Source organism: Podarcis filfolensis (genome assembly GCF_964270895.1).
Source record: "Podarcis filfolensis genome assembly, chromosome: 13".
Lineage (NCBI taxonomy): Eukaryota > Metazoa > Chordata > Lepidosauria > Squamata > Lacertidae > Podarcis > Podarcis filfolensis.
Genome location: NC_139615.1, coordinates 51,827,690 through 51,843,497, shown reverse-complemented (window position 1 = coordinate 51,843,497; position 15,808 = coordinate 51,827,690). Strand labels below are relative to the sequence as shown.

The 15,808-nt window shown below is 44.5% G+C and overlaps 2 protein-coding genes across 3 annotated transcripts in view; both read right to left on the bottom strand.

Annotated features, from left to right (window-relative positions):
• The window catches only part of MOCOS (molybdenum cofactor sulfurase), a 563,966-nt gene that overhangs the window by 121,224 nt on the left and 426,934 nt on the right, over positions 1–15,808 (bottom strand). The window lies entirely within an intron of this gene.
• The window catches only part of DDC (dopa decarboxylase), a 53,801-nt gene that overhangs the window by 21,754 nt on the left and 16,239 nt on the right, over positions 1–15,808 (bottom strand). For both annotated transcript variants that reach the window (XM_083583896.1, XM_083583897.1), the window contains exons 3-8: positions 14,287–14,400; positions 13,569–13,688; positions 10,206–10,340; positions 7,980–8,123; positions 5,008–5,074; positions 2,488–2,582 (exon numbers count right to left, since the gene is read on the bottom strand). In XM_083583896.1, coding sequence (XP_083440022.1) covers positions 2,488–2,582; positions 5,008–5,074; positions 7,980–8,123; positions 10,206–10,340; positions 13,569–13,688; positions 14,287–14,400 — 675 coding nt within the window. The remainder of the gene's footprint in view (positions 1–2,487; positions 2,583–5,007; positions 5,075–7,979; positions 8,124–10,205; positions 10,341–13,568; positions 13,689–14,286; positions 14,401–15,808) is intronic.

The window sequence follows — 15,808 nt, the reverse complement described above, 5'->3', positions numbered from 1 at the left end:
GTTTGGAATTTACGCAAAAGCAACCCCAATTCCCATTACACCACACTTCAATGCATTCTGTAGCGCCATGCACCAGATTAGGCTGAATCCTGAACCAAATCAGGCCAATCTGTGGGGATCCGGGTTTTGCCTGACTTAGGTGGAGACAATCCTGGATCACCTCAGGTTGGGTCACGGCACCCAGAATGATCTGGGGCTGTCAGGGGCCAGGTGGCAAGGAGAGGCAGGCCCTGGGCAGGAAGAAAGAAAGCTTGTGCTGGAAGCAAAAGAAGCAGCACTTTCCAAGATGAAATCCTCCACTCGCCCCACCTCTTCCTCTCCCTTCCCACTTTTATCACCCTCCTGATCTCAAGTCCCCTAACAACACTGCTGCAATTGGGTCAGAAGAAAAGGGTGCTCCAATGTGCCCCTGCCACCAACACCTGCATCCCTGCCACCCACTCCAGCCTCTGGCTGCCAGCCGCAGGGTCCCTCCTGCCTTAGTGAGCCACCAGGACCAACAGAGTTGCAGCTCTCTCTCCCCCCCCCCACTCAAGGATTTTCACATATAGCAAAGGAAGCTGAAAGAAACTATCCATTCTGCAAAGTTAATAATAATGTAGGTTGATTTTGTGGTTTCTGAAAGTATATGAAGAAAATAATGGTACGGTGCTTTGCAACACCAGGATATCTCTGTTTTAGCCAATTGCAACCCAGTGGCATCAGCATCTCCATTTGCATACAGGCCTTTTGTGAAGCAGTATTTGAGGTGGGGGGAAGGGAGGCCATATGGCTAGAGGGAGGGCATCTATTTAGACTTGTTGAATGGTTGCCACACTGACGCTTGAAACACCATGGAAGTGATGATTCATTTCCTTCAGGAGCCAGTGAAACCTGCACAGGAAATTACAGCAAGCTTTGCTGATAAAAACGAGAAAGGAGGGTGCTTTATTGGCTAGGGCTTTTTTGCTTCTTTTCATTTATTAGCTCTTACACATTGGCATTATTTAGGTACATTCAGCAAACAGTAATATTTTCCCCCCTTTAAGGTCAAGGAAGACCAGGAGTTTATCTGGCAGTCTGGAAAGAGACTCAGGAAATTGCATTGCCCTTATCTAAGGATGCACATGAAAAGCAGCCCAGCATTACTGAAAAAATGAAAAGTCACCTATCATTTATACAGTACGTGAAACAGAATGTCCTTTGGTGATTCTGCACATACTATTCAGTTTCCCCGTTCTGCATTTGGAATGTATTCTCCTGTGGTTTTCAAAACAGATGCAGATGAGGAAAGCGGTCACTAAATGATCATGTTGTTTCAGATAATTGCTTGAAAATATTTCCACAGCTACTCAAGATGGAAAGGCAACCTTCCCCATCTCCCTCCTCCAAGCAGAGGGAGGTTCAGAGGAGACAGTCCAGCAAGAGGCCAGGGAAAGTCTTCCTTTGCTTCTCTGCCAGTCTCTTTATTTGCAACAATTACAGTGGGAGCTAAGAAGCGGCAGGCGGTGATAGCAAAAAGGCAGAATAAGCGTCAGCAACTGAGTTCAACAGGCTCAGAGCTGACAACCAGTGGCGTAGCGTGGGGGGTGCAGGGGGGGCCGGCCGCACCGGGTGCAACATCTGGGGGTTAGGGTTAGGGGGTGCAAATCCACGGGTTAGGGGGCGCAAATCCACGGGTTAGGGGGCGCAAATTACTTGCCTTGCCCCGGGTGCTGACAACCCACGCTACGCCACTGCTGACAACGGCGGCTTCTTCTACCCAAGCCAGTAATCCAGCCGCTGTCTCAAATCAATCAATGTCTGTTTCACACACTTTTCCTTTACTTCTCGGCCCTCCTCTCATTTTGCCCCCCCCCATCTGTTAAAATGTAGTTTGCAAGCTCTTTGGCTCCCTTGCAGGTGCCATGTGTAGCTTAACAGCAATAGGGACTGCACGCACCCTCTACAAATTGTACTTTGGAAATTTTAATTTGTTTCTTCCAGCTTTAAGAAGAGCATCAGCTACAGTTGAGAGGTTGTTGGACTTGGAGTGAATGTTTGCCCCCCCTTCCCTGTTCACCCTCCAAGGTTACCAGGTGTTAACACAATGATATAATGTTTGAATAGGTTGTAGATACACAAAATCCAATATGCTTAGATCTCAAATAACAAAGCTGATCCACAAATTTTATCTGGAAGACTGATTGCATAATTCAGGTGTGTGTACTCTGGACTTTACCAATATGCTCATAAAGGGAAAGGACCCCAAGGTACTGGCAGAACAGGTGCACCAGGGCAGGAAGGTGTGATCTTAACTGCCCGCCCTACATAGAGGCTGGGAGGCAGAATACCAGGGTATTTTTAGCTGCATAAGGAAGAGAAAAATACGGAAGCAAAACCTTGCCAAGCCACCCATTCTTCCACTGCATCAGACATGTGCATGAAGATAAAAGTTGTAAAATCAGGTTATTAGCAGCTAATGATTCTGCCTGGATTTCATTTTGAGTTTTCATTACTGTTGCTTACCTCCACTCCATTGAGAAGGTGGCGGAATTCGGGGCAGATGAATGAGCTCCCAGCATAGGCTGCATCAACATGCATCCAAATATTCTCCTCATTACCTAGAAGGTGGGGAATCGTATGAAAAAATTTTAATAACCCACCTAACTGAACAATCAGTAATGAGGGTAGGGCTGGGTTGCAGGTTTCTAAATGTCATTTTTAAAAAAGTATTTCTGCATAATGCAGCTAATCTAAAATGCTGCAATGTTCTAAAGGAGACATGCTAATTCTAGAGGGTGATCAAAATGGTTAGGAAGTGCAGCCACAAGGCAGCAGTGAGCACAGAGTCATCTTGCGACAAAAGCTTATGCCACCACAGATTCATGGACTAATTTTTAAGGTGCTAAAAAACTCTAATCTTTTTCTGCAACAGAATATCCATATGAAAAAGTTGGGGGGGGGACCAGTCTTGTTATAAAATAAATATTTTTCCTGCATTTTCAAAGTTTGTTTTTAGTCTGTAAGTGGCTTTGAAGGCCTTATGTGGAAATGTGGCCTATAAGCAGAGCTACCCTAACACTTTACACATTTTCAGAGTAGATATGTGATCCTGTGACAGAATGGGAGAAGACGCAGACTTCAGATAACTATCTTAGTTTATTGATTTATGTTAAAGTTACAGAATCCCAAAGTGGAGGAACACTGCTGGGATAGGGCAGTCTTGCTGATGCTTGCTTCTTTAAAAAAAAAAAGTTTTATGAATGGTAAATTGTGGAGATATTTATGCCTTTAAAGCATAAATATATTTTAAGAACCCTAATTAAGACACAGAAGAGCTCAGAAATGATGCTCCCCACGACTTTACATATCCAAGGCAACAGCCAATGGCTGCTTGCTTCATTGGTGCACAACTCTCTTCTAGATAACAATAAATGGGCTGTCACAGAATCGTAGAGTTGGAAGGGACTATGTGGATAGGTCATATTTTTCCAGACACAATATATATTGCATATCCAGGGCTGAGAAAATGTAGGTCTCCCTGCAACAGGGAGTACAAGACTGAGGAAAATGTTTAAACTGTTCACTGTACATGGGCAGTGATGGAGCAGAGGGGAAACTGTGAAAAGGTTGTGTGAATTTGAACTTCCGATCTGGTTTATCTCTGCAGATCATGGCAGGAGTATAAGACTGACATAACTACAGGCACCGTCCATGCAGGGCCAGGGGGCCCAGGCACCCACAAATGTTCAATGAAGGGGCGGGGGCCCCAAAAAATTCTACGCGGTGACACGAACACACGGCAGGGCGTGCCAACGTCACTCACACCCACTGCAGTGACAGCAGCATGGCCTGGGACCCCTCTGTCATGGGGGCGAGGCAGCGCACCGGGACATAACTAATATGGCATGAGATTCTCCATGATGAAACTTTGGTGACTCTGGAACTTCCAGGCCCCTAAAAGGCACTCAGGCATATCCTGAATTCACACACGCCTGACCTAAAGATTAACACGTGCAAATTTAGTTATCAAATACAGGATACTCAACTCCTCAAAGGTGATTTGAAGGCAGATAGCAGACAAAGACGGCCAGATTCAAATAATGGCTCACTGTCACAAGTCCTTCACCCTTTATTAAGCAAACTGGATGGCCAGTTTTAACATTTTCTCACTATTCTGGAAAGAATTATGGAAATTGTAGAAATCACTCAGTTGACAGTCCCCTCCCCACTGGCATGCCTTGGCAAAAAGGTATTTAAAAAACCTTTAGATTCAAAGGCTAGTGAGCTCTCCTGGCTCCAACACAACAGAACTGACCCAGCACTGGCCAGGACTCGACACACATCTGTTTAGCTTTAAGGACAGGTATACTTTGTTTCCCCACCCCTTTCCACTTCTGGTGGGGGTTTATGGCAAAATTGCTATGCCCATGTTTCTGCAGGCATTTTAGAATAGTTAGGTGATCTTTCACTCTTTAATCAAGGTGTGTATGTATTGTAAAATTTGCTACCTGTTTAGATTATAACTTGGCTGTCTGAAGCAGGATTTATATATATTTTGTCACTCGTATCTCACAGAATAAACCAAGCTTTTTTAGTCCGCTGTGGGAGAGCTTCTCATGGGCATAAGATTAAGGGTTAACACACATCCATAGCAAGCACAAGTCATAACTGCAGCAAAAGATCCTAAACCTCTCAGCAATATGTATACGAACATACATGAGTGTTGGCTGTACACCTGTGAATCCAGGTACACACTTGCAATAGAACAGGAAGGAGCTAACTCAGGGACATTTTTCAGAGAAGAGGCAGGTCTCCAGGGTAATGGTTTCATTCTGCTTCCAGATGGAACAGGTTTGACAACATACTAAATTCAAACAAACCCTGTTTGTTTGTTTGTTTGTTTAGTTAAACAATATGAGCACATCTCACTGAAAGTACTGTATTTAATGATGTGACAAGTGAAATTTATTGGAATTTAAATGGTAGCTCATTTATAGCAATATTTTTCCAACTCTGAGACAAAATAAATAATTGTTGACTTACAAATAGGACCCAGTTCTGACAGTTTGTCAAAGGAGCAGCATGTTGTGGTTCCAAGTGTTGCACAAAACTATGGGACCAAAAACAAAAAGCAACAACAACAACAACAAAATAAATCTAATTAAAGGAGAGAATCAGCCATCAGCAAACCAAAACCAAAACTTTCAGCATTCTTTGGGAAGGTACAAGATTAGCTACATAGAACTAATACAAACTAATTTCATGCAGCATTTCCCAAGACAAAATCTGAGGATCTTGTGTGCACGTGCGTGTGTGCACGCGCATTTGTGCATGTTTGGGAGTAGTGGTGGTATTTTCAGCTAAAACAAGTCCAGACTGCCTCCACATTAAGTATAATTTCAGCTAATATGGGTCCAGTTTTGTGAAATTCAAAAGAACTATTGGAACATGTACCATGACCCAGATCTCTGAAGCTCTGCCCCTTTCCCCAGGTCAAGAAAGCTTTGCTTTGGACCTCTTAAGAACGCTGAGATGGGATCTGGGATCTGGAAGGATCTGGATGGGATCTGGAGGTTCCACTCCTTCCAGGCTCTCCGCCAGAACCCAATCCAGGCAGGTGCTTCCATGTCCCTCCACCTCTTCCCAGGTTGTGGAGATCTGCTGGACATTTCTGCTCCCCCTGGTCTTCCTTGTCGGCTGAAAGCATCCGAAATGCTAAGTGAAAGGTGAATGCTCACAAGGGCCATAGCATTCCCAGATATAACTCTGTGACATCATTCACCTTCTGCCAGAGGTCGTGATGTCATTTGGGGCAGTTTTGGCAGCTGTGAACTATCTCAGCTGTTAGAGCACCTGAGCAGCAGATCTGTCCTGTTGTGCCGCTGTCTGCCTCAGAGTTAGTCCATCTGTAACAGTTTTTGTCTTAGATACAAATCTACGTAAGATGTATCTTTAACATAAGAAACACTTCCCTGCCTTGTATAACTGATCCACCAAGTGCAAGTACAGGCAGCCCCCGTTCACGCGCATTCAGTCTGTGCACGACCATATATACGCATATTGTACCAAACCCAGAAGTGACTCAGAAACATCATAAACACGTCACTGAAACGTCACTAAAAGGGCAGAACGGGGTGTTTGCAGGCCTTTTCAATGGTTTTCAATTATATGTGATTTCACCAATGTGTGCGGTGCCTTGGAACGTAACCCCCAGATAAATGGGGAGCTGCCTGCACACTGAGTAAAAGTTATTTGTTATTTAAACTTTAAAAGACAGTGTCTTGTGTAATTTTTGTAGGAAGGGAACAAATGAAAGAGTTAAACAACCCAGACTCTTCCTTCCACATAGCTCGCTAAATGGGAAGGAGAATCTAATTCCCACATTCCTCTGAGGAGGCTCCCAACTGGGGCTGAAACCTGACATTCAATGAACTATTTTTATTGCTTTTGTTCCTGCTCCTTGGTTTGGCAAACTCTCTTTTCCTGCCCAACTGTCATCTCCGCTCAGGCAGGTTTTGTATAATGCTCCAATGAATTTACTGGCTAGAGATGACAAAGGGGCAAAAGATTTGGCTCAGCAGTGACTCTATCGTGTCTCTTCAGTGGTGCTGCTCCAGTCATGGGACCCCTCCTCAGAGAGGCTTGCCTAGAATCTACATTGTGGTCTTTCCATGCCAGATAAAGACTTTTTCATTTCCCCAGGCTTTTCAATCTCTTTGGATGGCTCTGAAGTTCAGATCTTTCTTTATGGTGTCAGCTTTTTGAAATGGTGGCTATCTTCTACTGCTGGTTTTATGCTCCCTTAGATTTTATGGGTTTATGGGTTTATTTTTGCATAAAACTGAAAGCTGCCCAGAGAACCTTAGTTATTGGACAACATAAATACTAGGGCTGTGTACAGACCACTTGTTCTGCCCTGTGGCTGTGATCCAGGTTGGGGGCAAGCAGGCCAACCCACCCTGGACCCAGGGACCACCCACCCCAGATCCAGTCCCAAATTAATTCAGGGAGTTGGGTTAATATTTAATTATATATTTTTAAAAGGCCCTAATTTATCACAGGGCCAAGAGGAGGGCAGAGGAAGGAGAAGTTGCATTTCCTTCTCCCTCCCGCTACCAAGAGCAAAGGGGGTGCATTATGTGGGGTGCTGCTTTGCAAGTGGTTTTCCTGTAGGGAAAGATTCTGGTTAGTGAGGAGAGAGCTTAACCATTCTATCAAATTAAACATTCAACGTTCAATTGTTTTTAATGACTGTTTTTCATGTGTTTTAGTGGTTCTTTATTTTTATCTGTAAGCTGCCTTGAGTGTCTGTCAGGGGAAAAGGTCGGCTATAAACATGCCAACAATAACAATGACCATGAATCGAAGTTTGGGGAGCACTCAGAGCCAAATCCTGGCTTAGTTCATGGGCACAAAAGGGGCCAGGGAGCAGCAACATGGCTGTGACCTCTCCAGGAGTCCACACTCCCGGTAGGCAGACCAGACACTGATTTCAGTGGAAACAGCTAAATCCAAATGAAAGCTACAGCATCTTGGTGTCAATGTTCTCTTACTGCTAAATGCAGTAATGCACAAGCCTCAAGAAGTTGCTCAGGCTTTAGGCCTTATCACAAGAGATGAAGCTCAGCTATATTTCATTCTCCTGCTTGCCTTTCCTGTGACCGTGTGTGTGTGTGACCTTGAAGCTCTTTTATCCACAGCCGAAAGCTAAAAACATCTGTTGTCCTGAGAGGGGGAGGGGTTTTGATGCAGCGTCTGTAGCAGCCAGTGACTCTAACCCAATTTGTAACCCGTATTACAACATTGTAATCACATCAGGAGCAGGGACAGCAGGTTGCCTCTTGCAAATACAGCTGGCAACTTAGAGGGGGCCCTGAGCTTGCTTTTCTTCAAATGGCAGCTGCCGTTCTCCTTCTGGGTGCTGTTAAGGGCACAGAGACGCAGGCCAGTTCCCAGGTAGGCAACCCCAGTTGTCTACTTTTTCATTTAACAAACACTGAGCTATCAGCACTTACAAAGAATGGAATGAGGCCAGCAGCTTTATCTTGGTCTAGGGCTTTCCTTAGGGCTGACCCACGTACAGCGAATGCGTCGTCTGTGGGGAGCTGCTTGATTTTAACTCCAGCGATCAAGCCATCCTTTTCAACCGATGAATGAGCCTGCAATGAAACAGGAGAAAATGTATCTTAAAAACATATTTGCATACGAAGATTAGTTTATTAAATTTACATATTACTTCACACAAGTGTTTGTTCTTATTGTTAAAAAAATTAATTAATTAAAAAAGGGAAGAGGCATCACAGACAAAACATGTTAAAGTTTAAACTTGTAGAACACAACACCTCTTTTAAAAAGAAGACAGGCAAATAAATCCGAGTCTCAGTCTCCCATCTGCAGCATGTTAGTCATGTCTGCAACTTCGATAGGTCTACTCTGAGTAGGATACAACCCCAAAATACTGGCCAGGCCACCCGGTATAGGCTAGTAACCACTAGCTGGAGATGCTCAGAGGCGGCGGCCTAAAAGGGGCAGGTGGATCTGCCTCAGATGGAGCAAAAACGTGACAAGTGAGAAACTGGAGTACAGACACACAAGCCCTTCCTCCAAATATTGTTAAGGATGCAACCATATTCAGAGAGAAAGAAAGCAATCCCGTTTATCATAATCCTGAACGCTCCTAAACCATCTACCTTTGTTAAACCTGATATTTATCCTTAGGTTGGATTTTCTGTCTCTCCTTTTGGATTACTGAGTCACCCAGTTATGAACTTAATGCAGAAGGAGTTGTGAGCTTAGCAACAGGCTGCCTTAAAAGGTCAGAAACATCTTAAGGCAAATCCTTGTGCAGACAAAATAAAAATCCCCTGACCTTCAGCAGGCAAGTCGGACTGTCATCCCTTATTGAGGATCAGGCATTTACAATCCAAAGTTGGGGGGGGGCAGGTGCACTTGATTTCAAGCTGCGTGGCGGGGGCTGCCCAGGAGGAATTCAAAGAACAGGAGAAATGCTTCATTGCATACATAACGGTCCTGTTTCTGTGACCTTAAACCTTATATCCCCCCTTCATCAGCTTCTTTTTCTACAAGAAATGAGTAGGTAATTTCACACGCTTGTTTAAAAGTATGCTTGTGCAAGGAGCCACTTCAAAAGCCGGTGTGTGGATGAAAATTGGTGGTAGCCAATGAAGTCCTACTCAGAGTAGACCCATTTAAACTAATGAACCTAAGTTAGCCATGTTCATTCATTTCAATAGGTCTATCAGAGTAGGACTAGTTTTCATACCATTCATTATGTCACAACCCAACTCTTTCGGACCAGTGAACATATTCTGAATGTTGAAGGAGTCAAAAAATGGCTGCCACTGGGGCATGGAATAACTCAATGTGACTACCATGCGAGAGGCATGACGTGAAACAAAATTAGCACAGTCATGGTGAGGCTTTTCCCATAATTTTATTTCCATCCTAGAAAAGATTTAACCTGTGGAATTTCTGCCTATAATAGAGCTGTTAAAGGCATAAGAACCCTGTATTCAGAAGCCTGTATCCCCCTATGCCAGTTCTAAACCAAAGCCTAGGTTGGCATCTTGTTCCCATGTACCTGGGGGCAAGTCCCCTTTAAAACAAAGAGAGCAAATTACAAATAGAGGTGCATACTTGACTATACAGTGAATTGTTAACAGGTGTATGGTCTCCAGCTCCTGTACAGGTGGAAGCATATCTAAGCCTCTTCACAGGTTTTCACATTTGCCTTTTGTGTGGAGCGGGGATTCTATATGCAGAAGACAACTTCTAAGGACTACCTGGTCTCAGATGACCCACCATAGGAAAGTCCCGTTCTGGTTGCTAGGGGCAGGGAAGGAAGGGGAAACTATGGCGATTCCAAGGACTTATGGAAAATAAGACAGAAGCAGGAAAACCCCTTGAGGGAGAAACAGCAGCTCTTTAGCACTCCAGTGATTCCCATTGCCAGGTGTCCAAAGAACTCACTTATACAGCTCTGACTTCACACATCGGCGAAAACACAGGCAGGTGGGAGCAGCCATCACAGAAATCGCTTAAAAGGGTGCCTGTACTTTTTGCTTCATAACTTTTTTTTTAGCAGGTACAAAACTATATCTATATGAAAGCTCAGGGTCGAGGGCCGCTGCCTATGGATGTCACTGAAGGTCTTTGCAGGCACTGTGGCAGCTGCAGGTGCTGGGCTGGTGATTCCTGCTCCAGAGTGTCTCCATACTCACTTGGTCCGAGGTATAAGCCACCAGCCGGCCAATGACGTCTCCCTGAGTCAGCGTTCCGTTTTCTGATTGCGCCTGCTGGATCGCTTTGGTTCTAGCTGCAAGCAGTGCAACCAAGGTCGCTTCGCTGGCCGTGCCCTGCAGGGAAGGAGAGAGAGGCTCAGTTGGGCAGGACAAGCCAATGGAAAGTGAGTCAGGACAGCGGCAGAAGAGAACATGTTGAAGATTTAGGGTGCTGCAAGCCAGGGGAAAGGAAACACAGCCGGAAGCACCTCCTTAAACAGGCATTTCTTGTGGAAAGCAATTTAGAAACAGGTCCACCTGGCTCAGTGGTGGCTCAGTCAGTCTACACTGCCTGGCAGCAATGGCTCTCTGGGATTTCAGGCAGGGAGTCTCTCCAAGGCCTCCTTGGGGATGCCATCATAGATGGAACCTTCCGCTTGTGCCTTTCTGACACAAAGACACACGTTCTTTGTCCACTATGGATTCTGCCCACCCTTGTGGTCTAGCAGCATTCAGAATAGCCTTGCACGCCACCCCCAGTCTCTGCTGAACGGCAGCAGGAGGGTCCAGGCACTCCCCCAGGGTTGTGTTTCTGTGGGGAAATCAAGGTGCAGCAGAGTCTGCTGTGTCTTAGAAATATGGCTTATTCACACTTTTAAACCTGAATTTACAGAGAGAGAGTTCACAGCATCTATGTCCCAAGAGGGACTTGTCCTTCCCAGCAGCCCAGTCGCCTGCTCCAGGCAGCCAGCATGACTGCTGCCCACATGAGGTTGTGCCCACTTCCTGCTCCTTCTCCCCCACATCCCTTTCTCCCCAAACCTCTGCTGGAAAAGGACAGCCTCTTTTCCTGGGGTGACATCATGCTCCCTCTACGCCTGGCAGAGCCTGGGGAAGTTAGGAGTGTTATTCCCTTGCTAAATTCAGGAGTCTACTCTAACTCTGACCATCCACTGAATGTAGAAATTATGGGGAGTCTGTCCCCACTCAAATTCACAACATTAGGAATTCCCTCTCTCTGCTGCAGACTTCTGGTTTGCTGACTGGTGCTCTGGTTTAGAGGGAAAGCACCCTCAGCCAGTTCCAGGAGGAGAAGGCCAGCAGGCATAGAGACAAGGCACACTTTAAATGTAGTTAAAGTTAAGCATTTTTGAACACTATTGATTTCAGAGGCCATTAAGCACTTGCTTAAATCCCTCCCATTGAAATCAGTGGGTCTTAGCTGTGTAATTATGGCTGGATCAGGCCTCTATAAAATGTCAGAGTGGAGAAACTGAGGCGCCCCCATTGAATGCGCTGCTGGGAAAGATGGTTTTTATGACACACATACTAAGTAAGCTGGCTATTATACTTTTTACTTCACAGCAAGCAAACAAAGGTTACCATGGTGAGCAGCCTCAAGAGGCGACAGAAGCACTGGTGAGTCAAACAGAGCCCCAAGCAGAAATTTTCTTTCGTCTTTGGATTTTTCAAGTGTCACCTTTGAGGCAGCAGGATAATTTCATATTGATTTGGTCCTTTAAGGGTAATTAAGCACCCATTTCCACAGGCCAATATTGCAATATTCATTTGATTGGCAGTCTAATATAAAGCCCATCTCCGCCATGTTCTTTCTTGTTTTTATCATTATTGATACAAGAATGAGGCAAGAAGACCAACACTACAAATTGCTTCATCTCCACCAGCAGCACAGACACCACCCACTCTCAGTGCCCCCAAATTATAGTCCATCAAGAATTGTCAGCTTAAAAGGGCAGCATTTCCCATTGGCAAATAGGCATAATTGCTCATTGATCCTCAGCACAAAACTGGGGCTATGGTGGGGTGAAGTAAAACAGCATTTGCACCCTACATGTAAAAGCAATTCATCCTGACATTAGGCTTCAGCAGCTAGCAAGTGTTCAAGCAGTTATTCCAGTTTTAACACTGTGGAATTGGGGGCAAGGTCTGTGCTGATCTGTACAGTTCTAGAATTCCAACTAGCCATTAAAAAGGGCAAAGTTATTACAACCAGTGCTATTTTTCTAGAAAAGGAGGTGCCAGAACTCACCACAAACACCTCCCTTGTGCTATTATAATGTCAACGGCATTGAGTTTCAGCAGAAGAAAAGCCCTCATTACAACTGTTTATCCAAATAGCCAAAGTAGCATCTAAAACATTTTAACAATTGGCTCAGCTAAAAGAGGGATAAGTTCTTCTACAACAGGTTGCTCTTCCCCTGAAGGAACAGGTGCATAGCTTGAGGATAACTCTGGTGCCATCGCAGGTGGCTTCAGGAACTAGGAGTGTTGATGCTCAGCTTCAGCAGGTGCACCATCTAGTGCCCCACCTGAGGAGAGAGAGCTTGGCTACAATCACCCACATTCTGGTAACTTCCTATTGTATTGTTGGTGTTCTTTTACATTGGGCTATCCTTGAAAACCCCCTTCATGGATCACTGCCTTGCCGTGGTGAAGGGGCTTGAATAACTCAGAGAAGCTATGAGCTATGCCGTGCAGGGCCACCCAAGATGGACAAGTCATAGTGGAGAGTTTTGACCAAACGTGATCCACCTGGAGGAGGAACTGGCAAGCCACTCCAGTATCCCTGCCAAGAAAACTCCATGGACAAAGATAACAGGCATATAAAAGTGAGTTTGAACAAAATGCAGGAGGCAGTGGAAGACAGGAGTGCCTGGCATGCTCTGGTCCATGGGGTCACGAAGAGTCGGACACGACTAAACGACTAAACAACAACAACAAAATCATTGAAAACAGTTTGGAAGCTGAATCTGGTACCAAATGTGGCAACCAGGGTACTAGTAGGGTGCCTCAGCATAACATCAATCTTGAACAATCTCCTGTCTTCTGGGCTCATTTTAAAGTCTTGATTCCTTTGCAACAACCATCCCTCTGAGGTACGTTTCACCCACAACACTGTTGTTGTTTCATTGTCATTGAAAACACACCTTTTTGCCTAGGATTTTGGAGAGGAAGGTTTATGAACTTTGTAAATTTGTGTCTAATTGGTTTAATTGTGTGTGTTTTAATTTTGTTTGTTTTAGGTGTATGCCACTCCACTAGGGACCTTCAGGTAAAAGGCAGGTTACATATACAAATCCATATTTCCATAGGACATTGCCCCACCTAGGTTTTCACAGGGGTAACCCGGAGTTTCAGGGATGGTTCACACAGGCATAGTGTCTTCATTCCTCAGATATCAGATGATGACTTGAAAGCGTGATGGCATGCCTTCTGCACCTTTGTGGGGAACCATTATGCCCATATAATATTTTTAAAAAAGCAAAAATACATATCGGTTTCATTCCAGTTTGAACAGAACATACACCATGCAGAAACTAAGACCACAAGCTTCCAGCTTACCTGGATTACGCCACCCCCCTCTCCATCCTTCTCGGCCAGAAATGATGGCGGCAAATTGATCATCTTCCCTAGCCAATCCAGCATGACTGTCTCCAGCTCTGTGCAAGCTGGGCTTGATGCCTAAAATAGAGAAATGTGGTAAAAAGAAACTACAGGAGTGTGGTAGCTTCTCCTCAATATTTATACAAAGAGTTATAATGCAGGAAACCCACAAATATAGCATCCCTGATAGTTGGCCACACAATCTCTGCTTTAAAAGTCTCTCCCAAAGAGAAATCCAGCACCTTCCAAGGCAGTCTGCTCCACTGTCAAACAGCTCATGCCCTGTCCTCTGGAGCAACAGAAAATGAATCTGCTCCGTCATCTATATGACAGTCCTTTAAATGTTTGAAGATGGCTATTATATCACTTCTTAACCATATTTTCTCCAGGCTAAACTCCTTCAGTCTTAATCTGCGTGTTTTAAAATATTTATAGATCTCTATATTAAAACAAAAACAAAAACCTGAAGTGGTTCACAACAATAAAACACAATAAAACACTTGGGTCTCCAGGCCATGGGTGCAGGAGGCATTGCTAGTGGGTGATAATTAGGAACACAAATAATTGGGTGTGTGGTTGGCATATGGACTGCAGGGTGAGTTGCCTGCCTGGTGCAAAGGTTGCGCATGTCACCTGTCCCTAGGTAGCCCAGGAGAGAGGAGTGGAACACACTTACCCATGTAAACCCAATACACCCTATGCCCCCAGAGAGCATGTCAGCCAGAAGAGCAGGGAAGGAGTTGGCCGTTGGGTAGTAGGCAAAGAAGTAGGGGCTATGCCAGTGCGTCACCTGCCGGAAAGACCAGAAGCAGGCATACATCAGGAAAAGAAGCTGGAGTAAAGAACTGTTTTATTTATTAGATTTCTACGCCACCCTTCATCCAAGGATCACGGGCGCTTTACAGTTCAAAAACAAATAACAACAAACAGAACAATATCCCCTGCAAAACACAGGCCCTTGATTGTTTAATCAGCCAATAGCCTGGAAGAAGGAAGACCTCAGATGAAGATTACAGAGTCTGGGTTGGTTCATATCTAAATCTAAATCTAAATATCTGAATCTAAATCTCTGAATCTAAATCATCTAAATCTAAATCTAAATATCTGAATCTAAATCATCTAAATCTAAATCTAAATCATCTAAATCTAAATCTATCTTATATTGCGTATAAATTTACTACTGACTGTTGAGTTTATATGGACTATAGGGTGCTGGGTATCATAGCTCTGTGAGGAGTAAACTACAGTTTCCATTATCCTTTGGGGGAAGTCATGTGCTACAAATGTATGCTGTGGTAAAGGTAAAGGGACCCACGACCATTAAGTCCGGTTGCGGACGACTCTGGGGTTGCAGCGCTCATCTCCAAAAATCCCTCCCCCCATGTGCTGCAAATACATCCTTTCTTTATCTCAGTTTGAAACCAGAAATGCAAAAAAAACAAACCCTACAAATTGCTATATGAAGCGCATTTGGTGCTTCTGGGGAGAAGATCTTCAGTCTGATATTTGAATGAAAAGGGCAGTTATTACAAAGAAATCCAGGAAATGCCAAGGGCTTGAGAAATGGAGACGCTGACCACAGACCCCTGTGAGGCCGACTGGTGCTTTGGATGAGGCAGCAGAAGCTGTTTATCTTGATCAGCCTGTGCAATAATACTTAAGTCAGTGACACATTCTGAAGAGATTAATCAAATGTGACCCTCCTTCAGGCTATTTGCAGGATGAAGCAAAAGAGAACAGTCTGCAAAGAGGCGGATTATGGAGAAAGTCAAAGGGACAATCACTTTCACACTCATTGGCTCTGACACCAGCTCAGCATAGATGGCATTTTCTATATTGGAGTTGGGGGAGAGGCTGGGTTTGTGCCCGCTGACCCTCCCGTTCCTTAATTTACCTGCTTTCCCTTCACTGAAGATCATATCTAGTAGTGAATGATTTATGGATTTCCCAGGGCACTCTGACATGACTTGCAGTCTCTACGCTGCCTTTTTCTGGTACTGGATCGCAAAATTGGACTATGACAGATTTATGTGCTGAGGTAATTTCTACAGATATGGAAGAGCCATTCTCATATGGACAAGTCACTACTGATCAGAATTATTCCCTCAAGAACTTTGTTACAGCTATTTATAAATTAATTCATATTGGACTTGTCCACATTTGAACATTATTTGTTAATCCACTTTCCCCCCTTCAAA